Below are 16,796 nucleotides of genomic sequence, written 5' to 3'. Positions count from 1 at the left end.
ATGAAATTAGTGTCCTTGAGAAGTTTAATAAGAAACATTGAGTTCTTGCCTCAAATGGATAATGTCATTGAGTACTCATTTGAAATTTCTTCGCTTTCAATAGAATTACCAGTTACATTCTCTTTGTTCTTGAATTTCATTGTTTGTTTCTGCATTGGTTAGAAGATGACAAATTGTACTACTTTTGAGGCTGATAGTTGTAACACCTCGTTTTCCCAACATAAAAATTTCATTTAAAATCAGAGTATTTTGATCACAACGGAATGTCACATACTTCATTTAAATCATAAAATGGATAATAATAATAATTATCCTTCAAATTCAACATCATAAAAAAAATCTTAAACTATTGCAGCGGAAAATAGTTCAACATTTAAAAGTCTTGGCACGCAGGCCTTATTGAAAAATCTCATAAATTAGTTCATAAAAGAGACACGTAAGGAATAGAAGTAAAAGCAGCCCCCATCCCGTTACGTATCAGAGCACCTAGACACCAACTGAGAGTCCAATCATGAACGCCTCTAATCTTTATTACCTGCACATTACCCACGGTCGAGGCAACATATACGCAGAAGGGGTGAGATTTCATAATCAATACATTAAGCATATAATCCAATAAAATGCATTTAACAACTTAAACATTAATAACAAAATCAACAATTAACAATTAGCATATTTTTCATTACATAACAAATACAATCATCAAATACCATTACTAATTTTCATCACAAATCATAGTCAACTTAACACTTAACTTGACGACACAACTCATCCTTGACCATGCAACTCTATCAACTCGACAACAGCTTGACAACTTAAACATCATGAACTTCTTGATATGCAAATGCATGTGGTACCAATCAGCAACAAAATGAGCATAATAGGCTCTTCAACGTGTGAGCACAAAGGCTGTCGGGCCTAAAGCCCCCAACTTTAATGAGCACAAAGGCTGCCGGGCCTAAAGCCCCCAACTTTAATGAGCACAAAGGCTGCCGGGCCTAAAGCCCCCAACTTTAATGAGCATGCAATGAACTCAACTTCCAACAACTTAGACAACGACGTGTACAACTCATACGACTCATAATCATGGACAACTTCTTAAATCCCAACAACATAGACCGACTCATGCAACCTCAAGACACTAACAGTCGACAACAGAAAACAGCAGCAACATACAACAATTAACGACGCTTGAATGTGTTAACATTCACATAAAGAATTAATTACATCAATATAAATATCATAAAACATCATTATAGCAATCATGCAGCAACACTTCTAATTTCAGTCACCATAACAGACTTCTGGAGCCTATGAAAGCATCCTAAACAGCTCTCTAACTTACTTCTAAGGTCATCTCAAGACTACACGTGCGAAAGGATCGCATCGGGACAATTTTGGGCAACTAACAGCCTAACTCGCAGTGGCGAGTAACTTTGCTCGCAATGGCGAGCAAAGCGCACATTCTGGGATTCCTAAGGTCCTGCTCGCAATGGCGAGCTATCTTGCTCGCAATGGCGAGTGTTTGGTTACTCGCAGATGCGAGTTGTTTTGCTCGCAATGGCGAGCGATGGCTCCTAGCTCGCAATTGCGAGTGTTCTTGCTCGCAGTTGCGAGCGATGAATGTCAGTACGGCCAGAAACCTAAAAATCTCAACTTTTCACCTATTCTCATGTTTCTTTCATCCAATTAGCATCCAATTATCGTCTTAGGCAATATCTAAGGTCTGTACACTGATTTTGCATCATTCTAACATCTTTTCATGGTTCAATCATCAAAATCGATCTTAACCCTAATTCCCAATTCTCACCAAAACTTAACCTAATCATGTTAAATTCATTCTACAGAATTACACCCTTAATAATATTGAAAATTAGTCTCACCCTTACCTTGTAATTGCAGAATCGATAGCCTCTCCCTCTGGTTCTCCTCTTCTGACTTTTCTCCCCTTTCTCCAAAAGTGTTTCACGTAAAAACGTTTCCCACTTATGTCTGTATTATTTATTTACTCTTATTACTCATCTCACCTATAAATTTACTCTTTCCACCTCACAGCCCAACTTATAATATTTTTATTTTATTTCGAACATCTTATTTTATTTAATAATAAAATAAGTCACACCAACATAACAACTTCACAACATCATATACTCCACATAATTTCTTCATAAATCGTATAACTTACTCAAATCATAAATCACATAAATTACTCAAATTATAAATCATATAAGCATATATTTATAAATATATTCTAAACTTCATTGAATTAATTAAATAGTTAAGACGAGCGTTACAATAGTGACATTCCTTCAGAAGGTGACAAAATGAGTCAAAGTCTTTGGCTTCTGACATCACCTTCAAATGCTTCATCCTTCAGAGTCTTCATTCCTTTATATGCTTATGAGAGAAAAGTTTCTTCTGATCAGGGCATTGACTTTTTGGTTGACCTTTCTTCAAATCTTGTTCCAAGTCATATAAGCTTCTCTTTTGCTTCAAATGCTTTCTAATACATCCAGAGTCTTGATGTTTTAGAACTAAAACTTCGCTTTGAGAGTCAGACTTTAATTCTATGGTTCTGCATACTTGAACACACATTAACACATATCCATTTTTATTTTATTTTATAAATTCTTATCATAAAAACTGCAGAGATATTGTTCAAAACCCATTTTAATTCAACAATTTCACTTTTTGATGATGAAAAACTTGTGTAATTTTAAGAACAATTATATGTATTATTTAACTTGGCATCTTAAGAGGATGGGGTTTGAAAGCTCCCCCAGAATCTAAGAAGCCAAAAGATGAGGTTTGTAAGCCCCCTTACTCTAAGTCATCTTAATTAATTCATAAGAAAATAAATTAAAGCACCAGAAGCTATAAAATCTATTTTTTGCATAGTGTTAAACAATTGATTAGAAGAGAATTAAATTACTATTTTCTTACTTCGTTTTCTCATCAACAAAAATATAAACATTTAAAGAACATAACTTACATAAAAGATACTGAGAATATTCAATACAAGTTAAAAATGTTGATTAAAGGTTTAAAGCTTGTGCAAAAGCAATAAAAGAAGGGGTAAACAAAGACAATCATAAGATGCTTGGTAGCAATTCTCCAAACTCAGGTTCTTCAATAATAAAAAGAGGGAACTCAGATTTCCTGAAGATCATTAACAATAGTCTTAGGCTTTGGAGCTTTCATCTGCCTTTGATCATTACACATGAGGTCCACCAGATCCATATGGTGCAGCACCTCTGTATGCCATTGCTTGACTATTTCTCTGTTAGCTTCAATAGCTGGTTTTCCGATTCCTTTAAATCTTGTACAACTTTGTCCACTTGAGTTTTGAGGTTGTCCCATTTTGCTGAGTGCTCATCAAAACTGTAATCTGCCAATATTTCCTCTAATAAGTTATGTACATTATTATAGACCAGAGTCTAACAAATTATTTACATTATTATAGACCAGAGTATTGAACTATAGTCACATCATTCGTAATTCGCATCGGTACGTGGTACGGGTTCGTGGTACGCGACTTGAGAAGAATTCGGTACGTATAGAGGTATAGAACTTCGGTACGCTTCGGTTCGTTGTACTAATATTACCTAATTAAATACAATAAGCCATCAATAAATTTTTAAGAAAAATATTTATTTTTACTAGAATTTTTAAACAAAACTTAAATTTTAGTTGTAATCACTAAATATTTATAGAAGAGTATCATCTCAATTTGAGTTTTACGACTATCTCCGTTCCGATACTCTAATTTTTTTAATATTTAATTAAATTAATTTTATATTGAGTAATAAGATTACTTTATTATCACTCTCAGGTTACTCTTGATTCACTTGATTACGCAAATTTCTTCACGAATTTGCACGAACCAGTACTCGAAAGTACCGCAAACCAGTTAGTATGAACCAATTCGCGGTTCTATAGTATCCAGCGAATTTTGTAACTATGTATTGAACTCCTCAAGTTCATGGTTTAAAGAGGGTGGTGGTGAGATTCAGGTTAAAGGTCGAGAAACTGATAGGTTGTGGTTTGAGAGAGGATGTTGAAGCTTCTGAAACAGTTGTCAGAGGTTCAAGGACTGGCTATTACAACATCTGAAACCATTTCAGTTTAGGTAAAGGGATGACTTCTGATGTAGGTTCAGTCATTGTTTCAGAGGTTTGATTATTTGTCTTTGAGAACAAATAACCTTCGAGAAGGTGGGGTGCAATAACTAGATGATGAACAAATAATCACGACGTCTTTTTTTATAGCATAACCGATGAGAATTTGAGCCAAATATTCATTCCACTATTCTATTATAATTCTTTTTATATTGAGTGTTCTATGTAAATGTTATTTTTGCTTGAATTTGCGGCCGTTCTTTATGGACTATCAATCATGCTATACTACACGAGTCAGTTTATTTTGGTCCCTTGAGCCTTTCAAGCCACCCTTATTACTATCATCCTTTGCTAACCCTTTTGGGCCTCTACGCAATAATTTTTTTTGTTGCTGCTAAGTGATGAGTCAAGTCACAAGTTTTGAACCTTAATGTCATCTATTTGATTTCTCTTGGAGTTAGATATAATATTTTTAATAACTTGGTATGATTTGAAACTATATTTTAAATTTAGGGTTGCTTTTTGAAATTAGCATTTTCTAAAGTTTAGGGTGGGGTACCAATGGAACTTGTTTATCAAAAATGAAATAAAAATGTAGATAAAACTATACAAAAATATGGGTCTACAAAAAAAATAGTAAAAGAAAAAAATCGAAAGCCAAAAACATAAAAAAAGACTTTGATGACGATCTTGGTGTTGAACCAAACCACATGAATGTGGACTCTATTGTGGTCAAACACTACTTTATTTTGATCCATTCCATTTCCATGCGGCCACCCTTCAATAGTTTTCATGCATGCATGGGATATAAGTTTGTTAGCTTTAACACGATATTGTTGACTATTTTTAATAAGCAAAACATGATTTTTGACATAATTAGTGATTATAATTTCACCTTTAAAATGAATAAATGAGAAATAAGTTCGAACACATGCTTTAAATATTCCAATTCATTGTCTCTAAATGAATTATGATATGGAAACTCTTGCCATCTATTTTATGTCCCTGTCCAAAGAAAGCGATCCAGATGTCCTAAATTAAATGAATTCACACATGGTCAGCAACATTAACGGTTGAGATTAACGCAAGATGGAAAACATGAGAGAGATAGTAAGAGACAAAATGTTTCCAACTCTTGGGTTTTTTTTTTCCTACTATAAAATATCTCAAAGTTGGGAAACTAAAAAATTATATTGAATGAGGATTTTTGAGGGATTGTATAAATTCTTCAAATTTAATTTATTTTGTTAAAATTCTCTGAATATTTAAAATATAATAATCGCCAGTATTTATTTATCATTATCAAACCCTAGCCGCCACCATTTTTCTTCTTCTTGATCTATTCGAATTGTTTTTGTTTCTTTCTTAGTTAAATAAATGATTTTCACTTATTATTAATCTTATTTTTTGTTTTTGTGATTTTGACATGTTTGCACGACTCTGTTTATTTTGATTTTCCGTCTTTGTGTAGTGTGTTTTTTATTTCCCGTTTTAGTGTGATGTTTATTTGATTCTGGTTGAAAGATTAACTTTGAGCAAGTGCAGATTCAATCAATGACTTTGACGTCGTCAACGTTGCAGATCTGGAGACATGGATATTTCGAACACTTGAATATAATCATATTTGTACGCATATGTACTATGTTATTTTATGCTATTAACATGAATATTGTGAGTTTTTGCCGATTCATCATTTTTTGTATACAAAGACGTTAAATTTGTATTGTATCGATGTACTCTTTCTTTGGTCAAGTAGCCTAGTGGCTAGATTCACACACATTATGTGTGGGGAATCCGGGATTCGAACTCCGGCCCTTGCACAAATTATCCCTGGTAGCTACCAACCGAGCTACACTTACGGGACTTATATCGATGTACTCTATCAATTTGAATAAATGAATATCGTTTATTTTTGTCAATTTTTTTATCATTATCTATAAAAACACTTTTAAATTTTTACAACGATTTCTCTATTTTTCCATATTCTCCTATGCTTTAAAGTCCTATCCCATCTCCCTCTCCAAATCACTGCCAGAATCTAAAAATGTTTGAATGAGGTAATTAATTTTATTTAAATTTATAATTATAAACAATTCAAATAATTGAATTGAATTGTATTGTCTTAATTTTCAAATAATTTGTCTCAAAAGTATTGACTATACTGTAGTTGAGATTTTGCCTTCATATATTTGACTAAAAATATATTATTACTTTACAGTGCGAGGTCATTGACTACTCTACCGCGAAGTTGATAAGTCTTTGGTGGAAATTACCAATCAGGTGAGTTTCACACTCAATAATATATATTGTCATGTGAACAAAACTATTTTGATTCGAATTGCATTTCTAAAATAAAACACTCATCCATTTTTTCTTCACTTCTTCCAAAACAGCAAAAAGGTTTTTATGTCATATTCATCATCAAATCAAATCAACAACAAACACAAAAACTATGAGTTTCTTCTTTTTCTCTCTATTTTCTCTCCTTTTGCTCTTTCCTCTTTGTTTTATTTCATTTACTCTAGGAGCCACTTTACAAGAAGATGAAGGTACATATGATATTATGACACATACCAATGAATTTTACCCATTTTGCATGTTGTTGTTGTTCTAATCTTTTGTGTATTTATTTATTTCAGTGGAAGCTCTGAAAGACATAGGTAAAACACTTGGAAAGAAGGATTGGGACTTCAGTGTAGATCCATGTAGTGGAAAGAATAACTGGATATCTTCAACTCAATTACTTGGTTCTGAAAATGCTGTTACTTGCAATTGCACTTTTCAAAACAACACACTCTGCCATGTTGTTAGCGTGTACGCATACTCTTCTTCTTTCATTTACTCTTTTTTTAATGTGTCTTGTTGTCTCCAATAATGCTAGAGTAGAGATAGATAGATAGATAGATGATTGTAGATAGTTGAATATTTTAATGGGTTGGATTTTGTGTATATAGACAATGATAAGATCTTGTGGGTCATATAATCTGATGGTAGAAAAAAGTGGTCTAACTTGGTGGTTGTGCAAACTAAAATATGACCCTTCAAACTAACCAAATTTTCAACATTAGACCACATGCAATGGAATGAATGGTTTTGGTAAATCTATGGGCGAAGAGTTGTTAGATATTTCCTTAAAATAGATGAAGAATTTCAATTTTCTTTAAAAGGAAAAAAGGAAATGTTAACTTGTGCCCTTAAGGCATAAGTTTAGAAGTCAAATGTACAAATAATGTATTGGAATGCGTGCATTAAATTTAATCTTTAATGTTTTAATGAATTGAATGCACAAAGTTTTAGGGAATATTTATTTTTTTAGATTTCTTAACATGTGCCATAAGAGCACAAGTTAACACTACCCTTTTTTAAAAGGCTAAGAAAAATATATTAATAAACCAACAAAACCCCTCTAGCACAAGATGTATCAAGTAAGCTTAACCATCCAAAGTGTTTACATTACAATACAAAGCTATGCAAAGAAACCAAAAGGCAGAGAATTAAGAAACTGTCTTTGAACCACAACAAAGGATCAAGCCTCCACGTCAGATAATCAAACTCAAACAAACGATAATAAGATTTCAACCACCAACATGTCTGGACTTTAACCTTTTCAGTTAAAGACTGTAGAAGAGCTGCCTTATGAGTGAAAATTCTTCCATTTCTCTCCTTCAATATTACAAAAAGCATAGAAATCCAAATAATGCGAAAAGTATGCCGGGAATTTTTGGGAAACCCCCTAATCCACCAAACTAAAGATGATATTTTAAATAACCATGATGTGTTCGGTCACGAAGGGAGTCAGGGGGACCACCCACATAACCATGATGTGTTGGGTCACGAGGGGAGCCAGGGGGACCACCCACATCTAGGCCAGGGCAACCATGCAAAGTCCATCATTCATCATGATCACCCCTTACGCGGAAGCTATTTCATCCGCACACACTTATACTTGTACCGCTGTTGTCTTCGCACACAACGGAACCCGCTGCCTGAACACCGTTGGTTAGGAGGACTTTCAACACAAAGAGCCGATCGAACCCTTCATTGAACCACGACTTTGATACCACTGTTGGGTCATGAGGGGATCCAGAGGGACCACCCACATCTAGGCCAGAGCAACCACACAAGTGAGAGAGACACCACATTCTTACCCAAAACCTTAAGGCAATGGGACAAATAAAGTGTTCAACCTCCACTTTTTTATATCCGATGTGAGACATATAACTCACACTTGCACACAACATGATGTACCGACGAAAAGCCTAACTAACAAGAAATCATAGGCCAAAGACGACCATATAAATTACATTGAAAAAAAAGAAGATGATCACAATCTTCCATAAAACCACAATCAACCGAACAAAAAGTGTCAACATTAGCCAAAATTTTCCGCCTAAGCAAATTGTCCTTAGTCGGAATCCGATTCAGAAATAGACGCCATATAAAAATATTGACTGAATGCTTTCAAGTAATTATAAGCACTTTTGACTGTGTACCGTTGAGTAGGATCAAGTTTCCACACCCAACGGTCCGCGGTCTCAACCTGCAAAACAACATGTGTTAATCGATTCACACATTCCCTCACCAACAACTCCTCCTCCCACACAAACAACCTTCTTCGCCATTTCCACGTCGCGCCATAACCCCACACCCCAAAGCAAACATATCAACCACCAATGCCAATTTGTTATCTGGCAACTCAAAACGCCTTATAAAACCATTATGATTATATAAGAAAACTAATATTTGTACAACTATTTTGGAACAACTGTTGGGATAAATCCTTCTTTCATAATGTCATTGTGTTCTTACTCTCTCATTCTCTCTCTATTATTCCAAAAGTTGTTCCAAAATGATTGTACAAATATCATTTCTCTTTTTATAAACACGACTTATTTTTTCATACATCGAATAATGCTACCATACTCTTTATTGGCATCATCACTATGCTAATTTCTAATATATCTCTTTAATCATCTCTGTGGTTAAATGCGAATGTATGCATGTATAAAACTTTTTTACACTTAATATGCATATCAATTAAACTCGTTGTTTTTAAAGTTTTCACTTCTAACAACATTTATTAATGTTTTAATGGCCTTACAGTGTTCTAAAAGCACAAAACCTTTCAGGTACTCTTCCACCTGACCTAGTGAGGTTGCCTTTTCTCCAAGAAATGTATGTTACACTCAATAAACTTACAGTCTCACTATTAAATTACATCATTTTTATTAACTTTTATTATTGTACTGATTACTTTTTATTTTTGGTTGATACAGTGACCTAACCCTCAACTATCTTAACGGTACAATTCCAAAAGAATGGGCCACATTAAAACTTGTAAACATGTAATTCATACATATCTTTCTCTCTGGTTTCATTTTAAATTTCATGAACCAATTTTCATATTTATTCATGTTTTCTAATGGTTATTTATCTTGTACAAAACTCATGAAACATGATTGTACAATATTGTTTCTTTTGGTTAAGTTCCTTCTACGGAAATCGTCTATCTGGTCCAATTCCAAAGGAGTTTGGAAACATCACCACTCTCAAAAGCTTGTAAGTATTTTGTTTGAGAATTTGTCCCATTTCAATTATTTGTTGTAATATGTTGAGCAACTTTATTTTAAATGAACAGGGTATTGGAGTTCAATCAATTATCCGGGAATCTTCCCCCAGAACTTGGGAGTCTTTCCCAGATTGAAGGACTGTAAGCCTTTCATATGATTTTTGTTTAGAGACACTGATATAGTGATCATTAATAGCATTAATTAATATTTGATGCATGTTATTTGCCTTTAATTTATTCTTTGTTGTTCTTGCAGGCTTCTTTCTTCCAATAACTTCACCGGAGTGTTACCTGCAACATTTGCTAAGCTCACTGCATTGAAGCAATTGTAAGTATCTTACTTTCATTAATGCTGAATTGCATTGATATGTAGCATCGACACTTCAGGTTTAAAGTGTGTTCGGGTATGGGACATGTATCGGTATTTGACACTCATAAGACACTTACACTTGTGGTTACGTTACACCACTGTTGCTTTCTCAAATTATTACCGGTGCTTATGTGTGTGTCGGTTTCGTGTTTGGTGTTTGTATTTGTATTTGTGAATTATTACCATTGTTATTTATTCCAAGGTGATATTCACTTCTAATTGTTTCTTAATGCAGTCGAATTGGTGACAGTCAATTCTCTGGAGCAATACCCAACTTTATACAAAGTTGGATAAATCTTGAGATGCTGTATGATTCTTTTTCTTCTCTACTACAAAAATTAATTGCTTCAGGTTGCATCAGTATTGTCATTTATTTGAAGAAAATTTTCCTTCCTAAATGTTTTCACAGCACAATCCGAGGGAGTGGTTTGAGTGGGCCAATTCCTTCTGGAATTTCACTTTTGAAGAACCTCACTGACTTGTAAGTATGACACGTGAGTACGCACACACTACATAAAGACATATTTTAAAGCTTTCTTTTTCATTGTGATTAACTATACTTAAAATGTGATATCTAGGACTATTACTGACTTGAATGGATCTGATTCACCTTTTCCACAACTTCAAAACATGTCAAACCTGTCAAATTTGTAAGTTAACTACTCTCGTCGTATTTATTACTCTTATCACTCGTTTAATATACCCTCAAAGAGGCTTTGTTTTAGGGTGATTTACATAAATTATATTGTGATGACTTATCATAAAACAAAAATAAAGGAGAAATTTCGGCAAAATATTTATATATGGTCTTATTGGTTCCAGAGTATTGAGAAGTTGCAATATCAGTGGAGCATTGCCCGAATATCTTGGAAAGTTAACTAATCTGGAAGTGATGTGAGTATAGTGATAATTCTTTCCATTTCCTATAGGCTTTTTATACTCGTTGATTTGATGAGGGACTGGGACATCATTGACATGGTTCTTTTCTTCACCACATAATAGGGAACTGTATTTTATGTTAAAATTTTTTTTTAACTCTTTCTCTGAATTACATATTCTTAATATTCTTTTCAGTGACCTCAGCAACAACAAATTAAGTGGACAAATCCCCATGAGCTTTGATGGTCTACAGAACATGTATTTGCTGTAAGAATTTTTCTACAGGTTCTGCTATGATTACTTGAAATCGTATATATCATTTAGTTTTTCTTAGTAACTGGGTGTTGATTCTTATTTTAAGAAAGAGTCGAATTGGGCTGCTTATCCTTGAGATATATCATTTTGATATGCCAAGTACTAATACGTTCGTTTGGATGATAGAAACTGTGTTACCAAACATAGAATTGTAAAGGAAATAAATGACTTTTATCCAACAATTCAAGAATCTTTTGCTCTCCCTTCTAAGAATTCGAGAGCTCGGTCTCTCCCAATCAATATCCATTCCCAAAATAAAATGCCTATTGATTTTTCAAAATCTGTCTAATAGCATAACTTTCTGCCTAATATCAGAGTTCAAATCTTTGATTGGTTTTTTTGCCAATTATGTACCTTGATTTTACCAGTTGGAATTCGATTTTCTTATATGTTCCTCTTAAAGCATCTGTCAGTGAATCATGTTCCTTCTTATCTGAACGAGATGCAAAATATGCCCCTCTTAAAGCATCCTGCATTTGATTTTAAAAATGTAGATGCAAAATAGGGAAGCCCAGCTGCAAATACAGTTAAGAATTGGAGAGTATTTTATGCTGAACACTGGAAATGGAAACATTTTCTTTCATTTTTTTTTTTTTTGGTGAGTAGACTAAAACAAAATTGATGTCGCCAAAACCATAGTCAATAAGAACCATTTGGGGACTGTACAAATTATTTTAGATGGTTTTTACTGGTCTATCTGCTAATTTTGTTCAACCATAATTTGAATTCTATTTATTAACTTTTTGATGTTGATTTTACTAGAATTTTATCTGGGAATCAGTTGTCTGGATCGCTGCCAGACTGGATAGCTAAACCAGACTTTGTGTAAGACGTTTCTTATGCTACTTGATTAAATGTGAAATTTCTTGTTATTTTTTTATGTAAGAACTGTAGCTTTAGCTTCATGTGTGTGCACTCATTCTCTCATTTTTTTCAGGAAGTTAGAATATTGTACTTTTTTCATTGGAAAAAGTTAACGCCAATCATGTTTGTACTATAAAAACATAAAAAAGTATTTCATATTCCAAATAGAAAAATATATTCCCCATGTGTTTTTTTTTTTGTTGCAAGAAGTATGATTCATGAATTTGCTAATGATATTTTTGCCGTTAAGTTTATCTGTTGCATCTTCATATCAGATTCTGAATCAGATTTTAAAATATTTATGCAGAGACCTGTCATATAACAACTTCACTATAACAAACTTTGAGCTGCAGACTTGTCAACAAGGAAGTGTGTAAGAGTCCTATCTGTTGCGTCGCCTTTGTTTTCTTGGTTTATACTTTTATGAAGCAACTTGAGCCTCAGCCAATTTCCATATGCCACAGGAACTTGTTTGGATCTTCTTTGAAGGGAAACAGCTTGTAAGTTTTTCTTCTCATGATAACTAATTACCTATTTAGTTCTATAGTTTACAGTGCTAACCTGTTCCCCCCTTCCATTATTAATCTTCTCAGAGGAAATATTTCATGTATGGCAAACTATCAATGTCCTAAAAGTAAGTTTACTTTTCATGGATTTCCTATATAGCATTATTTGAACTGGTTAGTTTTTAATGTATTTATATATATTTCTCATGTTTGATATATTTTTGCTTTTCCAAGCTTGGTATTCTCTCTATATAAATTGTGGTGGAAAGAGCGTAACAGTTGATGGAAATAAAACATATGATGATGATTCAAATGAGATGGGACCAGCAAGGTATCGTCAAATTGGAGAAAACTGGGCACTTATAACTGCTGGTCACTTCTTTGATAGTGGACGCCCTGACTACTACACATGGTCTAATACAACAAAGCTTTCTGTAGACAACGATGATCCTAAACTGTACATGGATGCACGCGTTTCTCCGAATTCTCTAACTTATTATGGTTTCTGCCTTGGAAACGGAAACTATACTGTGAAGCTCCATTTTGCAGAAATAATGTTCAGTGATGATAAAACATATAGCAGCATTGGAAGGCGTGTATTTGACATCTACATCCAGGTGCATGTTTTTTCATTTTATAACATAATGCCAACCAATTTTTCTTAAATTCATTCAATTCAATATTTTACATTTGAAGGATTTATACATGGCAGAGAAAGTTGGTGGCAAAGGATTTTGATATTGTAAAAGAGGCGGGTGGTGTTGGCAAGGCTGTCATTGAAACTTTTACTGCTAGTGTGACTAGTAATGCATTGGAGATTCGCTTATATTGGGCTGGGAAAGGAACAACCACTATCCCATTTGGATCAGTATATGGTCCTCTTATATCAGCTATATCAGTAAATTCTGGTTAGTTGTATCTGTCTGAGATTTCCTGTTGTATTCAATCATCTATTTTGTGCACTAAAAATCTAATGCACATAATAATTTTGCAGATTTTACGCCCCCATCAGAAAATAGTAGAAGCATACCTGCCGGGGGTGTTGCTGCGATTGTGGCTGCAGCAATTGTTTTCATCTTGATAATCGGCATAATGTGGTGGAAGGGCTGTTTAAGACTGAAATGTTTAGGGTCAAGAGGTAATCACTGAGAAATTACTTCAATAACCATGAATACCATTCTTTTGATAAAATTCAGGAAATCTTGGGACAGTGATGGGATTTAGCATGTGAAGGATATGAATTGATTTTATCACTTATTGATCTCTATCGAATTATTTCCCCTTTCTTTCTGCGTAAACACTTTACTAACTACCCTTCTAGAAAGTAATAGTACTTAGATGATGAACTTGGTGATATCATTTGTTTCTAAAAGTGCTAGTTTTCCCAATATAAGATATCTCTGATACTGTTTACTTTTATTGCCAGAGCGAAAGGGTCTTGCTTCACAAACTGGCTTGTTCACCTTACGGCAACTTAAAGCAGCAACAAACAACTTTGATGAATCCTTCAAGATTGGAGAAGGAGGATTTGGTCCAGTTTACAAGGTATATTCACAATTTGATATTATTGTTCTTATCACCATGTGTTGTGAACTCAATAATAAGTTGTAATTGGGCTAAACATAATTTGTATATTGTTTCTTTAAATGCAGGGAGTTCTATTAGATGGCACCATTGTAGCGATTAAGCAGCTATCTTCTAAATCAACACAAGGATCTCGTGAATTTATTAATGAGATTGGCATGATTTCTACTTTACAACACCCCAATCTTGTTAAGCTCTATGGCTTCTGTATGGAAGATGATCAGTTGTTGTTGATATATGAATACATGGAAAACAATAGCCTTGCTCATGCTCTATTTGGTAATTACTTGTATGTGTAATATAATTTACAATCTTGAACATTTAACATATATTCATTAATTAATGGTACTGCCATCTAATTTCTAACAGCCAAAAAAGAAGACCTAGAAAATCGTCAATTGAGATTGGATTGGAAAACAAGGAAGAGGATTTGCATTGGTATTGCTAAAGGTTTAGCTTACCTTCATGGAGAGTCGAAAATAAAGATCATTCATAGGGACATCAAGGCCACTAATGTGTTGCTAGATAAAGATCTCAACCCCAAGATATCGGATTTTGGTCTCGCTAAGCTAAATGAAGACGACAAAACCCACATGAACACCAGAATAGCCGGCACTTAGTGAGTTCCCATACTTGATACTATCTTGTTATGACCTTTATTGAGTTTTCATGCTTTCAAGAAGCAAAAGAGTCGAGGTTAAATATTGAAATACTTGTCAAATATAACATCATTTACTTTTTATTGATATAAAATTAATTTTTTTTAAAAGTAGAAGAAACAATTAAATATGATATATAACGGGTATATTTGATTTGTTTTCATGCCACAGTGGATACATGGCTCCTGAGTATGCCATGCATGGTTATTTGACAGACAAAGCAGATGTTTATAGTTTTGGAATTGTTGTATTGGAAATTGTTAGTGGAAACAACAACACCGTTAGCCATCCTCAGGAGGAATGCTTCTCTCTTCTTGACTGGGTAACTTATGTTATTTTGCTCTCCTGGATTCATGCTAATCTTTTTGTCCTTGAGAATATCTGACATGTTTGTGTACATTGTCGAGAAAGTGGAAAATATATTAAGAGTTTCATTATATTAGAATACATGAAAAAATATCTCATGATACTTCATTATGTTCTCTTAACATTGTTTGGAATATTTCTTTATTTTTTGATGATATATTTTCTTATTTAATTGACATTAGGAGTCTAAGAATTAACCAGTTTTTATTTTGAACGGCCAAAGCTAGTTAATTGTTATTAATTGTCAAAATGTTAGTTGGCAGGGACCGAGCCGAGCTTTATACCTCTCAATTTCTAAATCCCTCACCCAATACCACCATACCACCTTATGACTCCCCGGTAATTAACCAAGTTAGGTTGGTTGAGTGGTAAAGACTTGAGTTTCTTAAGCAAGTGGTTAGAAGTTTGAATCCAGACTCTTGTGCCTCAAGGTTTCCAATAGAGTTTAATCACTGTTAGTGGCAGAAGATTCTTCCCAACTATAACATAACCACCCCAAAAAAAAAAGAAGTTTAGCAATTATCAGGATTAGTTTTCCCGTTGTATTAGTATTACAAATTTACAAGCCAGTGAACATCTAGTGAATTGAATCATCATTAGTCCATAAAATTGTAGGGGCATTTAGGCCTCCGAAAACCTTTTTTTTATTTTTTTTTAATTTTTAGTCCCTAAGTAACTAATGCAATAACTGATTTTCAATTTTATGGATCATTTTAACATAAAATTAAATTGAGAGATAAAATTGTAAAAACTTATATCGGTGATTCATTGATACATCGTAGTTTTTGTGATTACTTGTCTCGTGCTTATTACAACACCTTGTATACTTAATATCATATTGTGAATGACTGGGTTATCAGACCATTACTTGAAACTTAGAATTCTACATTAACAGGCACGCCTCTTGAAGGAAAAAGATAATCTAATGCAGCTTGTTGATCGGAGGTTGGGCGAAGACTTCAAGAAAGAGGAGGTAATGATGATGATCAACGTTGCTCTTTTATGTACCAGTTTTTCTCCATCGCTCAGGCCCTCCATGTCTTCAGTTGTAAGCATGCTTGAAGGAAAAACAAATGTTCAAGAAGTGGTGGCAGAATCAACTGAGGTATTGGATGATAAGAAATATAAGGCGATGCAACAATACTACAAACATGCAGGAGAAAATAGTACAAGTGAGGCTGGAAGCCAAAGCATCACATCAGATGAATCGCATGCCTTTATATATTATACAGATTCTACTGAGAACCAAGAAATTAGGAAAACTATGTAACTTGCATTAATTGAGTTATGACACATGTTACTATTCTTTCTTAGGAGAAATGATAAACAAACACACAAATTTTAACACAAATACAAGGGATATACATTTTTTTGACTCGTGTGTGATTACTAAAGTAGGTTTAAACAAGGGATATACATTTTTTTTAGGAGATTTATTAATTTATCTTTGAATATATACTTCCTAGCACAATTATTGTTATTTGTGAATAAAAATGAAACTCCATCAATAATAAGGCTTTGAGCTCGAATCCAACGAGATTATGGTTACAAGAGCTTGAGGGATGT

The 16,796-nt window shown here is 33.7% G+C and overlaps 1 protein-coding gene across 8 annotated transcripts; it reads left to right on the top strand.

The window, feature by feature from the left end:
- The first annotated feature begins 6,448 nt into the window (after positions 1-6,448).
- LOC146899157 (putative leucine-rich repeat receptor-like serine/threonine-protein kinase At3g14840) lies at positions 6,449-16,685 on the top strand. Of its 8 annotated transcripts, none has more exons than XM_085732460.1 (25): positions 6,449-6,667; positions 6,758-6,932; positions 9,248-9,293; positions 9,395-9,463; positions 9,606-9,677; positions 9,757-9,828; positions 9,944-10,015; positions 10,293-10,364; positions 10,467-10,538; positions 10,636-10,707; positions 10,880-10,951; positions 11,132-11,203; positions 12,014-12,076; positions 12,423-12,488; positions 12,580-12,615; positions 12,709-12,749; positions 12,856-13,238; positions 13,334-13,529; positions 13,616-13,759; positions 14,048-14,166; positions 14,274-14,484; positions 14,575-14,824; positions 15,036-15,186; positions 16,126-16,203; positions 16,277-16,685. In XM_085732460.1, the coding sequence occupies exons 2-25, from the start codon at positions 6,875-6,877 to the stop codon at positions 16,280-16,282; spliced, it is 2,493 nt and encodes an 830-aa protein (XP_085588586.1). In that variant the 5' UTR covers positions 6,449-6,667; positions 6,758-6,874; the 3' UTR covers positions 16,283-16,685. The 8 variants fall into 8 exon arrangements, with proteins under 8 accessions (XP_085588586.1, XP_085588584.1, XP_085588582.1 ...); XM_085732458.1 differs by having other exon boundaries at positions 9,222-9,293; XM_085732456.1 differs by having other exon boundaries at positions 16,126-16,685.
- Positions 16,686-16,796: the final 111 nt, after the last annotated feature.

The sequence above is a fragment of the Medicago sativa genome, chromosome 8 (assembly GCF_051527215.1).
Source record: "Medicago sativa cultivar Bolivia chromosome 8, Bolivia_mono, whole genome shotgun sequence".
NCBI classification, from domain to species: domain Eukaryota; kingdom Viridiplantae; phylum Streptophyta; class Magnoliopsida; order Fabales; family Fabaceae; genus Medicago; species Medicago sativa.
Note: the sequence above shows the minus strand (reverse complement) of the source record. Positions and strands in the feature narration are given on the sequence as shown.